At 42.9% G+C, this 20,488-nt stretch overlaps 1 protein-coding gene across 1 annotated transcript in view; it reads right to left on the bottom strand.

Annotated features, from left to right (window-relative positions):
• PCP4 (Purkinje cell protein 4) overlaps positions 1–17,186 on the bottom strand; it is a 51,857-nt gene extending 34,671 nt beyond the window's left edge. The window contains exon 1 of the mRNA XM_057426386.1: positions 17,049–17,186. Coding sequence (XP_057282369.1) covers positions 17,049–17,057 — 9 coding nt within the window. The 5' untranslated portion in view covers positions 17,058–17,186. The remainder of the gene's footprint in view (positions 1–17,048) is intronic.
• Positions 17,187–20,488: the final 3,302 nt, after the last annotated feature.

Genomic DNA, 20,488 nt, shown 5'->3' with positions numbered 1-20,488 from the left:
ATACACAGCAGCTAGTTAACATGGTATGAAAACTATAACAAGTTAGTCCCCTAGGTATAAAAACGAAGGTCAAAAGTGAATTTGTAGCTCAGAGGGCTTTTCAAGAAGAATGTTAAAGCACTGCACCAGCTTTTCGAGCAACTCTTCTAGCCCCTCCTTTGCCCCCAAGCCTGATTTTTGCTTTTAATCTTACATTCTTGTCTTCAAATAGCCTGACCTTTTCAGTTATGCTTCCAGTTAGCACCTCAGTATTCAGGATTGTAGTCACATGGTGATTACAGAATTTTCAGGGGCACAGGGGTTGTTTTGTTCCTCCAGTGAGCCACAGAAGGCCCAAGATCAGGGACATGAAACTGCCAGAAAGTTCTTTGACAAACAGGCCCTTACAGTAATAACATTATTCTGCTGCTTCATCTCAGTGCAGGGCTAACAATGTACAGCAGGGCTATATCTCAGTAAAGCAGCAGCTGCAAATTTTCAAAAGCATATTGTTTCTATATCAAAGAAAGAAGGAATATCCAAGAGCAGAATTAAAAGAATAGAAACAGTGGAAAGTTTTTGTGAAGTGAATAGCAGAAAGAGTCAGTGTAGACTTGGCTCAGGATGAAAAAATAATTGACTTGACTCAGGATGAAAAAATAATTTAACTGACACATTTGAAATGTTATTAGGATGTTCTGTACTCACTGACAAGAGGAACAGCAGTGAAGTCTGTACATATCCTAAGCTTTTCTTAAGCCTTGTTTCGCTACCAGATCCATCCCTAGGCTTTGACAAAAGGAAATACACATTGGTACTATGCAGCACAAAAATGGCTGTGGGTCAGCCAGCTGTGTGCCAAGCAAACCTTTATTCTGCACTACCATCTGCTCTCCGTATAAAATTTTCTCCATAAGAGATGGAAATTGACTCAAACTGAACTGTTTCATAAGCACCTTATTTTTTTCAGTCTTTTGCTTTGAAGAGTTCAGCTGCTTTACCCTTAAAATGAAAAGAGTACCAAGAACTACATTTTACAAATTCATAGCTTTCTGCAGATAAAAATGTTACTGTAAATATCTGCTTAAGGACTTCCCATGTTTTCCACGTAAGGAAAGCTTCCTAGTCAACAGCAGACCAATCAGCAATTTCTGCTGCTTTTTAGCCCTAAATACTTCTTGCACAGTTCCTCAGATAAGGACAATTAAGGTTGACTATATCCAGGAACAGCATGAGAAAAATTTCTTACAGGCCAGTCTTCACTTATTACAGTGAGGTTCATTGGACTACAGGCATAGGTATATCCCAAAGCATACTTATCATATAACCATTACTGCCTCAATACTCATTGTATATTTAGTTTCCCCATAGTAGGATTTTGAGGACATTACACTAGCATGCACACTTCCTGAAAGCTAAAAATTAAAAACACAGGAGACTTATGAAGGAGGAGAGACTTACAGGAGTCCCGTATCCTGGGCTGCATCAAAAGGAGCGTGACCAGCAGGTCGAAGGAGGTGATCCTGCCCCTCTACTCTGCCCTTGTGAGACCTCACCTGGAGTATTGCGTGCAGTTCTGGTGTCCTCAACATAAAAAGGACATGGAACTGTTGGAACAAGTCCAGAGGAGGGCCACGAGGATGATCAGGGGACTGGAGCACCTCCTGTATGAAGACAGGCTGAGAAAGTTGGGGCTGTTCAGCCTGGAGAAGAGAAGGCTGCGTGGGGACCTCATAGCAGCCTTCCAGTATCTGAAAGGGGCCTACAAGGGTGCAGGGGAGGGACTCTTCATTAGGGACTGTAGTGACAGGACAAGAGGTAATGGGTTAAAACTTAAACAGGGGAAGTTTAGATTGGATATAAGGAAGAAGTTCTTTACTGTGAGGGTGGTGAGGCACTGGAATGGGTTGCCCAGGGAAGTTGTGAATGCTCCATCCCTGGCAGTGTTCAAGACCAGGTTGGACAGAGCCTTGGGCGACATGGTTTAGTGTGAGGTGTCCCTGCCCATGGCAGGGGGTTTGGAACTAGGTGATCTTGGAGTCCTTTCCAACCCTAACTATTCTATGGTTCTGTGAAATGCAGGACTACATACTTCACACAGCCTCCTTTCCTGTGTACCTCCTGTCCAGGTATATTATATTTAAAGCTCTTGGTTCTAAGAGCCCAGATTTTTCCATGTTTTTAGTTTTTGTTTTGGTTTTTTTTGAACACTAGGTATAAATTTTCTATTAAAAAAAAAAACAAAAAAAAAGGAAACCACAAAAAAGCCTCAAGATATATCTAACATTTTATAAACAAACAGTGGGTGTTGAGAGAAGCAGCAGCTATTGCCAGTAGCTCAATGCATTATTCGTACATGCCACTTGACATTAATTATGCAATGAGGTGATATCCTGAGCAAACTGAAATCAATCAGATTTTTACAATTGCCTTTCACATTCTAGCAAAGAACATAAGCTGTATGTCAGAAACTAAATGAAGTTCCAAACTATTAGCAGGGGCAAGAACCAGGCAGCTGTGTGACCTGGAATAAAAGGATAGTAGAATTCATGATTTCAATCTGACCAATTAGGTTAAACTCTTCTTTACTAGGGATTTCCGCTTCTTTATGTTTGACAACCTCTTGCCAATGTTATGTATTGACTTGAAACAACAGCATTCAGTATTGCACATAGTTAAGTACGGAAAATATTACTCTTAACCACAACACAGTAAATAATTTGGTAATAAGACATACAAAATAAGATAAAGATTAAGATAAAAGAAAGAAAGTTTAAGATAAAGAGCGGAAAAAGTAACACTGCTGTGACAGAAAGACTGATGCTGCAGGGATACCTCGCCTCTAAAGGAATGGGAATGGAACTTTAGCACCACTGTGGTTTTTGGTATTATACAGCAAAAAGCATGAAGATAAACAGCTGAGGAAAAAAAAAAGGTGTGCTGCTGGAGAGCCACACACAGATTCTGCTGTTTCACTCCTTCCCTCCTGTTATAAGTAGTCTTAGAACTGGTCTGCAATACAGCCAGAGGGCAAACCCCAAACCAGCTTCTGTGACATCCAGATACATTTATCAACATATATTTCAGTATGAAGGAGTACACTCCTGGTTATGGCTAAGTTTACATTTCTGGTAGAAGTAGCTTTCTGGAGAACACCACTTTTCCCTGTCTGCTCTCACCCTATGATCTCACTTTTTTTAGGATACGTCCTCTGCTCTCATCTATGTCACACCTTCTTTGTATGCTCCTTTATACAGACAGTTTTCTGGCTGTCCTGCATTGCCAGGCAGAATAATATTGCCAGAGCAAGAGTGCCAGGATCCACCTTTCAATACTGGCTCTTAAAATGAAACAATCGCTGGCACTTTGACAGTGTTTATAATTATCTTCATGGATCAATCAGTGCTACACTTCATTAGCTCTTGATTCTACTTAATTTTATTACGGCTCTCCTATAGCTATTTTAATTAAAATTCCACAGGTAGACTCAGATGAACTGATAGGATTCAGACTGAAGTGGCTAAAAGTTGGGAGTGACCAACGCTGCTTTTCTATGGCTTTTGTAGTTGCTGAAGGCATATTAAGTATGCACACACATACACATTATCATCCTAGAAAACCACATAATATTTGTCAGAAATTAGAAAGGCTGTGAACAACTACAGATGTTTTTCCTTCTAGACACTGTGGATCAGTGCCTGGCTCTTGCTGTTGCAATGATATGGGCAAGATCCAATATCTTTACAATTTCCTTTCATGTTTCTAATAAAGGATACAAGCTAAACCTCAGCATTCATATCCTTGCATCTTTGACAGTCATTTACACTGGTGCAAATTAAATCTCAAACACTACTTTCACACAGAGAAGGAAAGCAGTATACTCAAGGTATAACTGTCAATACAAGCTGCAGACTGTGTGAAAAGCAGACTATTAATGAGATTGACAGCTTATGCACTGGTTGCTGCACTTCCCCAGGAAGGATGGCATGCAGGTTTAGGTACTGTTTACTCAGGGTGAATTCACAACTCCCATAAAACAGTAGAGGAAAGTGTGCTGGTAGAAGGCCATGGCCCTCCTGTTGATGCACTGGACAAGGCACAGAAAAACCAATGGAAATTGAAGGAGTAACCTTGAATCTGGGGCTTCTCAGAGTAGTTGAAAGACAGGATTGCAGTCCCTGCTTCTAGGTTATTTTGTTTGCAATGTGGTCATTGTCCATGTAAAACACATCTATGTGTCTATAAAAAAATGCATACTACACCCAATGGGCAGAATGCCTTAAGAGGATTGACCACAGAATTAGGGTATTTGCTTCGATTCAGGAGGTGCAATTTGCTTTCATCCAGATAGAGCTTTTGGCTTGAGGAAAGTCCTCAGAATAGGCACTTCCGAGTGTACACAGAGCAAGCTTCAGCACGCAGCACACTTTAAAGTTAAATAAGGAGAACCTAATGAAAACGGGCAGAGAATCACTACCTGAGATGCAAGAACCCACTTACAGTGCTGGTTTTATATATTCTAATAGTACAGAAAAGCTTTCCCAGTGTCCCACTTTCACCAATGATGTGGTGTAATTTATAAATTCCACAGTGAGAACCTGCTGATTTTGTGCTCAGATCCAATATACTGTTCTAAACAGAATATTTACACCAGTACCAAATGTAATCAACATAATTAGCGCAAACAGTAGCTTGCTTAATATTTAGGTTATTAGCATATTTTGAATTAAAACGTTATTAAGCAGATATTTCTCCAAAGGCATTGTAATTACTTTTTTTTTTTCCAAGACAGGGATTAATGGAATCTTTGAAGTTAATTTTGAAAGCAGCTGCAAGAATGTATTTCCCAAATCCTGTTAATTACCGTGCCAGCCATGAGAAGTAATCCCTCTTTCCACAGGAAATGGAGGATTTGATCCTGCAAGGCTTATTTACTGGGTAACTCATATGTGGACAAGTAGCTGTCTTCAATTCAGCAGACTCACTCTTATGAGCAGAGTTGGAACCTCAGTGCGGTGCTCAAATTTCTCTAAACTACATATTAGGTTTTGTATAACAAAGGGCAAAGAGGGTAAAATCAACTACAGAATAAGGCTTCTCACACCACTTGCCAAAAAAATTACCTCAGCTTTCCTTTGCAGATGAGCGATATAGCCCATATCTTAATTACACAGAAAATTGATAAAGGGAATTACTAAGGTAACCCAAAAGGAATAATTCAATTACATAAAAATTGATTAAACTAGATGTCATAAATGAAAAATGACTGAGATTAAGCTGGTCTCTTCTTTTTTTCTCCTATTATTTCTTATCTATTGGTAGCATCAGACTTGGCACTATTGTGCCAGAAAGGGCATTTTTTAGGCAGGAAATCGACCCTAAGAATTCCCACTTCCCAGTCTAGCCCAATCCAGCCACACCTTTCCATCCCCAAGGCCTCATTTGTTTTGATACAATTGTTTGCAAGGTCATGCAAAAAATATGAGCACTAAAATTATTCAAGTTAAAAATAACCCTTCAGCAGAGCTGTGTTGAAAACATTGAAATGATCCAGCTGAAAAGAGATACGTATTTTAACTGTTTCTTTTGATCATTTCAGTAACACAGTTGATGTCTCTGATCCACAGTAATACCAGGACAATGGAACAATCAGCAGATGGTACCATGGTGGGGGGAGGCTCTGCAATTTTTTTATGGGAACTGAAAATCAGAGCAAGTCAGTGTTTCATACCATGAGGTATCTCTCTGTGTTGTGTGATTGCCTTTAAGCAATCTTTACTCTGCAACAGAGCAAAATGTGAAGCAACACAGGTACATCCATGCAGCCTAAATTATAACCCATGGCCACCTGTAAAGGCAATAAAGACAGTTAATCAAAGAATCATAGAACAGTTAGGGTTGGAAAGGACCTTAAGATCATCTACTTCCAACTCCCCTGTCATGGGCAATGACACCTTACACTAGACCACATAATTCAAGTCTCTGTCCAACCTGGCCTTGAATGCTGACAGGGATTTGATTAGGAGCAAATCAGAACCCTGGGGATCTGGGAAAAGCACCTGAATTCAGACAGTATCTTGGGTATTCTTTAATATTAGCATCCCCTGATAGGAAGAGTTCCCTAAGCCAATCAGGGGGTCAGGATCCTTGCCTAGACAGAATATGGCAGATTACAGATAGTGTTTTGGTAACAAAAATTTATTTTTTATTTCATTCTTCCAAACCCGTCTGAAGTTTAAGGTAATTTAATTTGCTGAGCTATAAACCCAGCTGTAATTGAGTTAGAGGCTGTCTTCAAGGGACAGCTTGGATTATTAATGGCAAAAGTCTGCACTGACAAATTGCCGCATATCTGATCATATTTGCTGTCATTATTAAAACAGACGGCTCCTTCCCAGACTGCAAAAATTCTGGCACTTTTTTCATTGTTTTTTTTGTTTATTTCCAGTTATACAATTTAAAAAAAAATTGTTCTCATTTTGTTCCTATTTCCATACATACTTCAGCAGATAACAGATGTTATTGCAGTCTGTTAGGCTGCACTGGACAGCTAGGTTCCTAAAAAGTATTAATTATAGCAGTTTCAAGTTGCTATGCAAAGAAACTTTCTGCCTTCACCCTAAGGCAAACCATCTGATTTTCAAGACAAGAGAAATACTAAGTGGCAAGGATGTTTATGCATCAGCTACTCTATGCCTCAAACCCCTGGGCAGCCAGTCTGGTCACAGAGAGCAACACTGAGCAGCCCCCAGTCATCTGTGGTTATGACAGGTTCTTTAGGGCTATTCCAGTAGCAGGGGAATCACTGGACTGACTGCATGCTGCAGCTTTGGCAACACATCCTGCCCAGGGACTGCACAGAGGGATGACTCAAACCTGTTATCTCTGGCTCTGTGCCATAAGGAGATTCATGCAAGGAAAACCCTGAATCGCCTGCTGAAGCTGCCTCGAAATGGGGCCTTGCTTGACAGAGGATTTGTGCTGTGTAGTTCAAACCTCTATCAGAAATCGCCCCCTGAGACTTTAGGGGAGCTGCTTTCTTTGAAGTGTGGTGCAGTCCAGCGGAAAGCTGTCCTGGCACTACGAGTGCAAACCGCAGCCAAGCAATCAGAAACAACCATGCCATACTAAAAAGGAAGATGGACAGGGTGATGCACAAGGTCACCTTGATTGCCACGAATGAGGGAGAGCAATCAAATACACTCACACACAGGGAGCAGAAGAAAAGCCAGATCACTAGCTCTGCCAAAGAGCTAGCCCCCAAAAAATAGAGATTTCTGGAAGCCAGAAGCTCCTGGGACCTTGTAGATGCTCAGTCAAACTCAATGCCACTACCACTTTTCACTGTTAATAGTAGCATAAAAGATAAGAAAGCAGTCTTCACTGAGCAGCTGTAGGTAGCTCCCAGGGTCCTCAGCTCCAGGACAGACCCACAAGGTTACCTGCCCTAAGACTAAATGCTCTACAGCTCCTGCAGGGCCCTAGCTGTAGAACAAGTGCAGGGAAATGTGGTCAGGCAGATTCAGCAAGAGCTCCCCTCTATTGTTTCAAACACTTTCCCTCCACAGATCTGTTTTTCAATTCGAGTTCAGTGAAAATTTGCAAGTTTCTCCACTCCAAGTAGTCATCAGTCAGTTCTTCTGTCTATTATGTATCAGGCTACATTCTGCTTTATGTGCCTCACATATGTAACTTATTCACATGAACAGGGCAAGTCATCATGCGATGCCATTCAAGAAAGGCATTAACGTGCTCCTCCAGAAAAAGTCATGCATTCATTTTGTTAATATTCTAACATACCCATCCTGTAACTAGACAGAAAATACATTCCTTAGAAGTTCCACGCAGACAGCAGAGCCACTTAGATCCAGCTGAGCACTACTGCCTGACACATTGCAGTTAGACAAAAACATCTATTAAGGACTTACATGGCATGACCACAAAATATTGCTGGAATTCAGATAATCTGAACTTTGTTGTTTGGGTTTTTTTGTTGGCTTTTTAATTATTTTTTTTCTGGGATTTTGGGGGGCTTTTGTTTGTTTGTTTTGTGGTGGGTTTTTTTGCTCTTTACAAAACTAATGCTAAATCTTTTGCTACCACTGTTTACCTGTGGATCCATCATGTTAGTCCAGTTCCAGGATAGAAATGCACCAAGCTGTTAGTCCAAGCAAAGTACTGCTTTATAAGAGCCCTGTGAAATAGAGGATCTCCTGTAATCTAATTTAAGAGGTTCTTTCAGCTTGGCTTAGGTGTTAGTTCTGTCCAGTATCTTGCAAAAATATGCTGAAGGAAAGAAGTGATAGTTTGCCAAGTCTGACTGGCAAATTAAAATTGGCATGAAGCTGGCCTGCCTTAGGCATTGGGCTGTCCTGCTTAAACTGCAGCCCATGTGTGCTGCTGGCACATGCATTTTAAAGTGTGCCAAGCCAACAATGTGTTTGCTCTCTTTTCCAGTGGTGAGGGTGTATCTGTCGGATCACAGTGCAGTAGGGGTACTTGAGGCAGCTAAGAAGTTGAGTGTCTTCTTTTTCCACCATGTCATCTGCAGAAGGCTGCCTGTCTAGGCATCCCCTATTACTTAGTATGCTCTTCCTCCTCCTTCCCTATCAAGTTAATACTTTTAATTTGTAGCAGTTTGTATTCCCTCTTGCTTTACTTCACATTCTACATGTTTGGAATTCAAGGAACCAGATTTCAGCATCATTCAGATTTCTTTCTCGAACACCACATACTACCTCTTAATTTCATATAGAAGTCACTCTTCAGAGTACTTAAATTAGTGTAAAAATTATATGCTTAAGAGTCAACATGCAGAGTACCTGGTACTGTAAAACAAAGTTTCTTTTTATTTGAAAGAAGCATATTTGTTACAAGAGAAAGAGACAGCAAGAATCCCATTACTGGAAACATTCAAGCTAGAGAATGAAAAGTCCTAAGATTCAAATCAAAAAGAAACTTGTGATTTCTTATGAGAATTATTTTTCTGCCTCTGTACCTCTCCCTTGCTGCCCCACCTGACCTTGTCCAACCTTAAAGTCCAACCTTTGACTTTAACATTTTCAAATGTGTTTTCACATTTAGCTGGGCATTACACTCTAGCTCATCTCAGGCAGGCTTCTCTCCATCACCACATTACATTGGACCTATCTGATGAAGTTTGTACTCACATTGTTTGGTCTCTTTTACAGGGAAGTCCACCTGGTATTTGAAAAGCTCAGCTCTCTCGTGCCCTAGTAGAAGGGAGCACTCTTTCATCTGATCAAACCTAACCTAACTCCACCCTACCACTTTTGGAGAGCTTTGTTGAATCACACACAGATCTTCAGCAGAGGAACAAAGGTACGCTAGTGTGTGCATAGTGGTACCTATCTGGGGTGGATCACTTGACCAAATCTGGAACAGAAATACCAATTCATTAAAGCCAAACTTTTTGTGTTTTTATAGGCATCACAGCACTTTCACATTCTCGCAAATCAGTGATCTTCCTTCTTACCATGAGTGTCACTAGGAAAAGGTCAAGCATCACCAAAACCCTCAAGAAATCAAAGATGCCCTCAGATATTAATTTCTGCCTCATCTGCTTGCTTACACACCTGCACTGATTTAGTTTTCATGACCTTGATACCCTTTCCCCTGAAATGTATCTTCTCCTGTAGTCAGAGTGCTGCCAACTACAATTTCAATATCTTTCTTTCCCTCTAGTGTCAAATTCATAAAGAAAAAAGCATCACCAAGGCAAATGGACAGCCAGGCACCCAGACTAGTGATATCAGCTGGATAGCAAAGCTCATTTTACAGGTCACAGAGGACTCATGGAGATGCAAGTCACCCAGGCATTAGCAATGGGTACTGTCTGCTTTCCATCACCCTGCCCAGCGATTTTGAAGCTGAGCAAGTCCTTGGTTTCCTTGAAAGTTCTCCTCCACCCTCTACTAAACCGAGTCTGCTTCCGTGAAAAAACTGCTTTTCATGTGCAATCCTATTAGTTTCTATAGGAGACGATGACTTGACAGGACTGCTCCAGATGTCTTAGTGACTCACTTCAGAAGATCCTGCTAACTCTTGTCAAGCTTAACAAACTTTAGCATAACACTGTCCTGTTTCCAGGGATAGCCCTAGCCAGTGCTAGCTTGAACATTCCTGAGCCATGCTCCATCATTCCCAGAAAATGTGCACTTAAAGTCTCTACAAATACATCTAGACCAGTCTGTAGAGCTAACCAGGATCTTTACAGGTCTCCCCTCTCCTCCTTCATTTTTAGGAGACTTGCATTGTGCTGTGATTCAACATGACCTTCTCAGTTGAAACCATTATAACCTGAACATTTGATTCAGATTTCTCCCATTCTACTACTTGGTTCAACTAGATCTATTATCTATTTTCTAATCCTGCTAGCACTATCCCGCAGCTGGCTCCACAGCACAGCTAGAATAAAACCTGCCAGCCAAGGAACTGCAAATATGGCTAGTGACCATGCAGCCACTTTTTTGTCAGGCATTTGGACACTAAGAGTCCATGTTAAACACACTAAATATACACTTGCATACAGTGTAACGGTTAGCTCTGTCTCTTCACACGTTAGTATATCCAAAGCCCTCATATCTGGTGCCACCCTTCTCACCAGCTTTTTATCTCTGTCCAAGAATCCTTGAAGTCTGCAAAATCAGAGAGAAGGGCACCACCTTTCACAGTTGCAGGGGGCTCTCCCCCCCACCCTTCCCTTTTGTTTCTTACTTCCAGCCTTAACAAGAGATCTCTGCCATCAGTCTGTCTACTGTCACAGTACCCACAGTATCAGCTGCACCACTACTTAAGATCATGGATCATGCACTATATACTAAGGTGATAATGTAAGAACATTCAGTGGCTGTAAATTAATACTTTTCCCTTTAGGAGAAAAGGCAGCTCAGCTGTAACTAATATTCAAGGCATGTAGGCAGACAATTTTCATTTCTTCTCTGACTAAACTTGTGCTTCTTCCAAATTCCATGTTAGTGCATAAAATAGGGATATATCCCCCTTTGTATAAACTGATCAGATGAGACAGCAGCAAAGATCTGGCGTATGTGACACTTTCCCAGTTTCCCTGTAAGCAGGCTAGTCTGGTCTCAGAGCAGACATGAAGAGTGGAGTTAAATCATGACATCAAATCCTGTCATTACTAACAAGTTTCACAATTGCAACTCTTCTGCAACTTGCTTGCTCCAAGTTTATTCTGTCAAGACTGTCATTTATTTTCCTATTAAGAGAAAAGTAGCCTATATAGTCTGTCTCTTCCATCTCCTTCCATAAGGGAAATTAAAACTTATTTTTCTTAATTAAAAGTAGAGGAAAAAGGGGGAAAAGGACTTTTTAGTTATTGTTAAATCTAGTTTCTACCTATCTACCATGGGATTTCTTTATTTAGAAACCAAATGTCCAAACAAGGGAAGAAAAAGAAACAGAACACCTCTTAGAGTTAGAATGTATGTTATTCATCTTCATCAGAAGATCCTCTGCCTTGCAGAGAAGAAAGCATTACACAGCTCAGTGAATTTAAGGTTCCTGCAACCGACAGGCTAAAGAAAAGCACAGCTTTCCTCTGATGCATGCAGCCTCCTTCTCCCAAGCCTCTTTGGCCAAGAAGTGGGTGTCTCACGATTTACATACACAGTATCCAGCCCTAGGCACTATTACTTTCCATGCAAAGTTGCAGTGAAGAGGTAAAACATGTGAACACTGACACATTTCAGAAGTCATCCCTAGGAAAAAAAAAGCAAGGAAGACAATAGCAAATAGTGGCCAGGAAATCAAATATTTTATTCAAATTAATAAAAAATACCCAGCAACATTTGATGACCTATTACAGGCCACCACTGTTCCTGTGGAAGTTAATTGCTACTATACACCAGATTTCATCATTAACATGATCTAGTTAATGTAGAAACTCTTGGAAGATAACTCTTATAAGCTCACCAATGGGGCTAGAAACTAATACACTTTTACAGCCTGAAATGATATCCTCTCATCAAGTACAGCAGTAGGAAGGATGGAGGTTTCCTACTTTACAAATGCATATATTTTGCTTTAAGTTACTCTTTTGCAGGGAAGCATGACACCCGAAGCATACAATTAAAACTAACCATCTTTTATTAAAGTGTTGTGGTGTTTGAATCTTCTGGCATTCTAAACATTGCAAGAAAGCCTGTGCACTTCTAAAAGACACATCTGCCAGTTTCACCAAATGAAAATCAATTTCCAACATCACTTCTAAATGCTGGTTTAGAAGATGCTTGATCCCACTGAAACCACACTGATGAAAGGAGTAGGCAAAGTGACCAACTTAAAACTTACCATTCTCCTTTTCTCCTTCTGTTTTGAGCTGCAATTTACCACTCAGCTAATAAATAGATGTGGGCTAAAATTAAAAATTGATGTTCATGTGCCTTATCTGTTCCACCCCCATCCTGTAACAGCTGCAAAACTTCCTCCTCCACCCTGCCATGTTCTTGCTGCACTTTTTAGATCTTTACAGTTTTGGACTTATTGTGGGTACAGCCTCTGTGAGGCCACTAGTTAACAGCTGGGGACCACAGCAGTACCTGAGAAGTGCATCCAGAAGAGCCCCTCCACCACTCAAGATGACTGGCTGACTCAGACACACCCCCAGAACTGCAAGCACCACACAGGAGAACAGGAGCTCCTCCAAACAAACAGAGCATGTGTTTCCCCTACAAACACCAGTTCTTTGGTTTAGTGCTACCAGGATTATCTGCGTACAATCCTCACTTCAGTGTTTAGATACATCTGGTTCTAAAACCCTAAATACAATTCCAGCGGTATGGCTTCAACTGAACTCAGGGGAGCAACTCATGAAAGAACACCAGTTTTCCCATCTAAGTACCTAAACCAGCTACAGTTTCAGACAGAAGACTCCACGTATGTCCAATGTTTCATGCTCTGACATGTGCCTCTCCTTCTCCAACAGGCTCCTGTTGGGCACACGTGCCCAGAGTGATAGAGATCTGTTCCAGGTCCTTCCCTCAATCTTGAGGAAAAAGGACACACACTGTTTACTCTGCCAGTTTACAGGCATGCCCAAATGACCAGGCCAGGTGGTACTACTGGTTTTGAAAACAGCCACAGCAGAGACTGCCTTGATGACTGCTATCTTGCATGCACACCTCAAGGACTGGTGAAGCTCAATTTTCAGAAAGACATCTTTGTTATGTCAACTTTCCAGTGAAGCTTCCATCTTCACTGATTTGACTAGCTAGGTATCTCCCACTGAAGCTGATCTCAGCTCCAAAACAAAGATTCAGTACTCCAGGCTGCAATGGAGAGCTGACTGGATAAGTACGTGATGTGTGCTCTGTGCACCCCTATTACAGGGCACACGGGCAACCTTCATGATCCTTCAGAAGGTGGACACAACACAGCAATTGCGGCAGGATCCAAGAGCCCAGAAACAATATACAGCAAAGGGAAATCTTGCTGTAGCTCCAAGAAACAAGACCTGCTGCTCTTTGTATTCAAAGCCCGACCAAAACTCTGCATTCACACAGAGATCAAGTCACCAGCTAAGAGACCTAAGCACACTATGGAATCAAGCCCCTAACAGCTCTCTCACATCTTAACAAATTTCACATGCTTGGTTGCTTGACACCTATTTAAAATGAAAGATGGAATATTCTTGCTACTGTCTGGTCCCTAGGCTGTTCTTCAAATACACAAAGGTGCTGGCCCCAACTCTGCTTTAAGTGGTGCGCATCAGCACCCTAGCAATCAGCACGGTACTTCACTTACATTGTGTAACCCTCTTCCAACTTCCAATGCAAGCTCTTAAGTCACAGGAGCATCAGGCACATGAGCCAGTGGCTCTCTCAAAATCAGGCACCTGTTAAAGCTCAGCCCCTTCCCTACACCAGCAGTACCACTCTGATCCTTAAGACCAAAAGTAAATAAATGCATCCAACAAGGCAACCTATGCTAATGCTATTTTAAGGTCTGACTCCTGACACATGTGCTTCATCCCTGAACCAGGGATGCAACACCATATTGTTTTGCTACACTCCTCCCCAAGTCCAGACCTGATTCCCGATGACAGCCAGAATCATTCAACACAGTAGGCAAGAGGGGCAGTGAATGTTGTAAAAATGTTTGTGTGCCAAAACATTTCTTGTGAACCTTTGTGCCCTACTGTCACCATGACCCAGCATCATCTGCAACATCAGATAATTAAATTACTGATGACAGGATTCCCTGTGGTGTATCAAGTTTATGCCAGTTGCAGGTCTAGAGGCTCACTAAGTAAACTGACTGTGAGCAGTGATTTGGCATTGGTCTGTGAGACTATTAACCAACACTACTTCCCCCAGTTTATCCTGTGTGACCAGAGATCTTCAACATATGGGCTGCATCTCATGGATGCTCACTGTGGCAGTAGCTGATATTTTTCAATGCAGCTCTTCTCTGTAGACTCATTAAAATAACCAAAACCAACTACAGACCTAAAGAAAAGGCTCCTTAGTTATTTGAGGACAGATTTTTCAAAGCTACTTTGACACCTCGAATTTCATCTCAGTATACAGTGACTTTATGGAGAAGTTACCCACACAGCTAAGAGATCTATCTGCACTGAAACTAAGCTGCAGAAAGTTCTAATGATGTTTCACAATGGTACTAGATAAAGTCTTATACCTCAAGCTCCCTGTGACTAGTTACAGGGACAGACTTTTGCCCAGAGACAGGGCATCTTAAACACATTTTCAGGCAAATATTGCAGAGGAAGAAGTGTAAAGGCTTTCTGTAGAAAATGTCTTTATCTTTCCTGACAAAAAAAAAAAAAAATGTTAGCTGCTACAAAATATAAAAGTATTACTGTCAGAATAACAGCTGCTTCTTTTCAGCTTTCTCTATCACCAGACTGGTAATCACTGCCCCTAAACAGGAAATAAGTTAATTTGGCTTGGAGCACCAAACTAAGAATCCATGCAAAGTCTCAGCAAATAACTTGAGGGACATGAAAGCTCTCTTCAGAGATTTCTGCAACAATATTTCAAGCTCCACTCAAATCCTGACAAGCATTAACATAAAGCAAAAAACCTTCTCACCCTCCCAACACCATTCTATTGGGATAATCTTTTAATGGCTGTAGTTGAGCCTCTTGTCAATCAGTCTGCCCTCATATTTTCTAGCAGAATAAAACAAAGAAAAGAAATATTTTTCAGTTGCAGCCTTACATGTGAAATACACCAAGATCCCCATCCAAATACTACAAAGAGATATTTAAGGAGCTCGCTTTCTGCTAATCTTTTTTTCCTCCCTTTTTAACAGTCTTTTACAGTGAGGTGGCCCACTTGCTTTCATCTGCCTTTTGGAAAAAGAACAGTCTTTTGAGCATCGCTGACAGGCAAAGTAACAGTGAAGAAGCTTTTCTTCATTGGAGCTGTGAGAGATACACTCTCCGATATCATCAGTTGAATGACAGCAGCACTGAAGACACCAAGTGCAGTGCTAAGTGTCATACATACAGGGCTTAGTGCTATGCCAGAGAAAGAGACATTTTCCAGCTCCGAGGGTTTGCTAGGTATAGTGCTCTGAGACAAAGGGAAACATTACAAATAGAGAACCCCTATGCTGGTATTAGGGATGACCTTGATGTTCATTGAGACTTACAAAATCCAAAAGGCAAGCAACTCAATTCAAACCATTAAGGGGTAATTGCTGCGTAAATCCAACTCAGTACAAGGCTGCAACAAAAAAGTGTTTTGCACAGTTATAGTATGCACAGCAATATCACCTATTCACTACTCCACACTAGAAGATTTTTCCCTGAATGCTATCTTAAGAAGTAGAACAGCAGTATTTCATCTCACACAATAGTTCAGCTAGCCTGGGGGCCAAGGGGGCAGAGACTACAAAAAACAACCCCACAGTGCATGCATTCTACCCAGTTGATATAAATACAGGCAACAGCCAAGGAGAGGTCACCGACAGCCTGATGCAGTACACCTAGACAGCCTGATCCCCTCAAGCACCAAAAAAAACACAATGATGATTTCCTCTGCTCTCCCCATCTGGCCTGACCTGCAAGCCAAGATGCAAGCTTGTCCTCATAAATCCCCATACACTGCTTTTTGTCCAAGTTTATACCCCATCTAAAAATACAGCTGATCTTAACACCTGCACAACAACTAGTCAGAACTTCTTCGGTGTTGCTCTTAATTTCACTCTTGCTGCTAAGAAAGGGATACCCGTTCATTAATGAAGCAGCAGACCTTTTATAAGAGCAAATAGCCTCTGAATAACAGGTGCTGGGTAAGGCACAGTTATAGGCATCTTTACTGATTCCTAATGGAAGAGCTGCACTGGAGATTGTGAGATCCACCAGCTGAACCTGCCCGGCAGCTGATTGACTGTGCTGTCAGGTAGTGATCATGCATGACAGCACTGTTCACAAGAATTCTGCTGTGCCCCAGATAACTTTTCCACAGGGGAAAAAAAAAAAATGAAAGAAAAAAGAAAAAAGAAACAACCCACAGAGCACAAGTGAAAGTTCTCAGCTTATTCCTTTACAAGAGTATGAGTGACCCTTACATGGCTGGCACTATTTACATTTTTTCCTTAATTGCAATCCTTCCCAGGACACTATTTATAAAGTTTACATCAGCATCCAACTACAAACAGGGCATTTTTTTCCATGAGCTCTAGCAGATAACTTTAGCACAACTTACTAAATCCCTCTTTCTGCACAGGAAACCATTAAATGCATCTTTAGATTATTAATTGGCAGGGAGGGTTAATTATTCTGCGCCGGTGCATATGGTCCTTCAAAAGGCAAAACACCCCCTTGCTTTACGCTCTGAAGGAGCATACACACCTGTGGCGGTTTATCAGAAGGCAGGGTTTAATAGAAGCTACACGTTTCAGACTCCCCACCCAGCCCGGGACCCCTCTGAGGCACGGCAGATGCTGAGGGGCTCCCGGCCAGGGCAGCCGCTCCCGAGCCGCTCTCCCAAAGGGAAGGTTACGTTCACTGCCGGGTGCTCCCCACAGGCACCCCCTGTCCCGCCCTCGGGGCTCACCTCGCTCATGTCGCGCAGCGGCGGCGGCGGCAGCCCTGCTCGCAGCAGCCCAACCGGCAAAGCGCTCCCGCTGCCCCGCACCGAGCGTTAAGAACCGGCGCCCCGCGATCAGCCCGGCCCGCGCCAGCCAATGAGCGACGCGCCCGCGACGCGTCCCCGCGCCACCACCCCGCCCCGGCTCCCCCATCCGAGAGAGCGCCGCGCCCCCTGGCGGCGGCGGCGGCTCCTTAGGGGCGGCCGCGGGTACCCGGTCCCCGGCGCTCCTTATTCCGCACAGCCCGGACCCCGCCACCGCTTTATCCCTCTCGGCCCCAGAACACAGCGGTCACAAGGAGCGGGACTGGCGCTTTCCCCGGGCGGCCGGCACAAACAGCGCTCCCCTCGGGGGGTGCAGGGGAGAGCAGCAATCACTGGGGCAGACAGCCCGGGTGCGCGGCAGGGGGCTCGGCTGCCAGCTTAGGCACCCTTCAAACTGTGTGCTGGAGGTGGCTTGAAAGCGCGACTTAATGCGTGTGGTTCATAGAATCGTAGAATCACAGGTTCATAGACTGGTTTGGCTTGGAAGGGACCTTAAACATCATCTGGTTCCAACCCCCCTGCCATGGGCAGGGATACCTTCCGCTAGACCTGGTTGCTCAAAGTTCCTTGTTGAACTTCATGTGGTCACTGGCCCATCTCTGAAGCCTGTCCGGGTCCCTGTGGGTGACATCCCTTCCCTCCAGAGTGTTAGGTTAAAACGTCAAAGTTCCACAACTGTCCTTACCACCTGGGGCTGTTCCATGCTGCTGAGGGCTCAGCAGGTTGTCACACAAGTCTCACTGCCTCTTCTGTTCTTCATCCGCCTGCTGTCACAGATATACGGGAAAGAGTCTTTCTTTTTGATCATTTTTCTGAGCGAGTAATTAAAACGGAACTTTGGAAAGTGTGCTGTTCTACCCCAGCATCCATCTTTTGATGGAGCACGGTTACTATATTGGGTAATACAAATTCAGATGCTCTGACTCATGTTATCTGCGAAGAAATATAGATTCAATTTGGTCTGGGAATGCATTTAACTTCCTCAAATTTTTCTCAAATCAATAAAAAAGTTAACGCATTATTTTGGAGAGCCCAAGAAGCTTGCCAAACCTTTCCGCTTCCAGAGACTACCTTGCAGCAGCCTCTTCTCTTCATCAAAGTCTATATTCAGGACCAATCTTAGCAGAGACAGTGAAATAAATTTTGTGAGCCTTTTCTGGAAACTGCCTTTCCCCTCTGAGTTGCAGAGGCACAGGCACTGCAGCTTCACCTTCCCCTACCACCTTCCCCAACCACCTTCCCCTACCACCATGGCTGGGATTGGAAGGGACCTTAAAGATCATCCATTTCCACCCCCCTGCCATGGGCAGGGACACATTCCACTGGTCTAGGTTGCTCAAAGCCCCATCCAAAACTTTCCTTGGACACTGCCAGGGATGGGTCCTGCAGATGCTCAGTAACAGACGAGAACATGGACCTTTCCCATTGCAGTCACCACCACCACAACTTTCAGTCTGCTCCTGCCTGAATGCCTGGGCCATGTTCCTTCCAGCACTCATCACCAGAAGGCCTGGGCTGGGCTCCTCCATCTGAGGATGAGGAGTCTCCACAGGTAGTGGAACCAGGGATATGTGTTCTGGGAAGAATATAGGGATGCTGCCCGGATAGGTAGAGATGGGGTTGGAGAACCTGAGGCACAGCTGGAGCTGAATTTGGCAAGGGATGTGGAGAATAATAAAGAAGGCTTCCACAGGTGTACATTGGCCAAAAAATTAAGATAAAAGAAAACTTACGCTTCTGGTAAATAAAACAGGAAAGCTGGTGACAACCAACATGGAGAAGGCTGAGCTACTCAACACTTTTTTTCATCAGTTTTCAATGGTTTTCTTGCCTCAGTTTTCATCTCTTTTCCCACATCTGTCAAACCCCTGAACCTCAAAGCAGAGACTCAGAGAATGAAATCTCTCCTGTTGAAAATAAAGTTCAGGTGAGAGACCACCTGAAGAACCTGAACAGACAACTTCATGGTGCCTGACAAGATGCATCCCAGGGTACTGAGGCAATTGGCAGTCAGGCAAAGTCCCCAGTGACTTGGAAAATAAGAAACATCACACCCATGTTTCAAAAGGGTAAAAAGGAGGACCCTGGGAGCTACAGACCCAGGGTCAGCCTCACCTCTATGTCCAGTAAGATCATGGAACAGATCCTCCTGAAAGATTTGTCAAAACACAGGGATGGTGATTAGAGACAGCCAACATAGCTTCAACAGGGCAAATCATGCCTGACTAATCTAGTGGCCTTCTACAATGGAGTGGCTTCATCAATGGGCAAGGGAAGAGCTACACATGTCACCTACCTGGACTTATGAAAGACCTTTCATATGGTCCCCCATTATATTGCTGCAGAGAAATATAGGTTTGGCAGATGGACTGTTGGATAAGGAATTGGCTGGACAGCCACATCGGAAGAGTAACAGTCAATGTCTTGATGTCCAGGTGGAAGCCAGTAACGAGTGGTATCCCTCGGGGATCTGTACTGGGACCAATACTATCTAATATCTTCATTAACAACATAGATAGTGGGATTGAGGGCACCTTCAGGAAGTTTGAAGGTGACACTAAGCTGAGTGGTACAGTTGATTCACTACTTCTCTGAGGAAAAAGGAAGAGCCCTGCCTTTTATCTCTCCTGGGCTCCCAGGTTGGCAAGACCTGACCTGCCTACCTTTGTAAATGCATTCATACCCTTCTACTTGAACTGATAAACATGTTATTGTATCAGCTCAGAAACTTGCTGCCCTGGCTTCTGTGCAAGAATAAAATGCTAAAGCATGATTTATCCTTGTTCTGGAGAAATTTGCTGGTTCCTGACAAGGTAAGAGTCAGTGCAGCAGTTCTTCTCAGACACTGATGTAATTACTAGTCTAAGTTAGCCACTGTAACTTTCAGTCTTCATTTTGAGTAAGGATATGTGGGATCCCAGTCTTACAAGGAAGCAGAGGGGTGGCTGCATTGTGTGAATCCACGTAGCATTGATCCAGCAGCAGGCAGAGGACTTTCTTTTCCCCTATTAAACACAATGTCATATTTGCAGTTTGTGACATTATGTGACTAGTATTTTTTCTTCTTTAACCTGAGCTACTGCCACATTTGCAAATACAAATAGTTTCTTTAAAAATGAGTTCACAGCATGAGGTGGTTAAAGAAGAATCATCCCACTAAATGAATGGATTGCCTGGTTGTGTGATTAATAGGTATAGGTTAAGTATGAGTCCTGACATTCACAAATGGGGATCTCAACATTGCAGGGACTCTAGCTGTTATGAATGTTTGAAGTCTGGAAAAGGTTCTCCCCACACCCCACTCTGGGGCTTTTCTGAGACTTCTCCAGGTTACTCGTGATAACAAAAGAGGGGGAAGACCT

Source organism: Pezoporus wallicus, unplaced genomic scaffold (assembly GCF_028554395.1).
Source record: "Pezoporus wallicus isolate ANWC-B61680 ecotype Strahan unplaced genomic scaffold, APGP_CSIRO_Pwel_v1 contig_8747, whole genome shotgun sequence".
NCBI lineage: Eukaryota > Metazoa > Chordata > Aves > Psittaciformes > Psittacidae > Pezoporus > Pezoporus wallicus.
The sequence above is the reverse complement of the archived record's forward strand: the minus strand, read 5'-3'. Positions and strand labels throughout refer to the sequence as shown.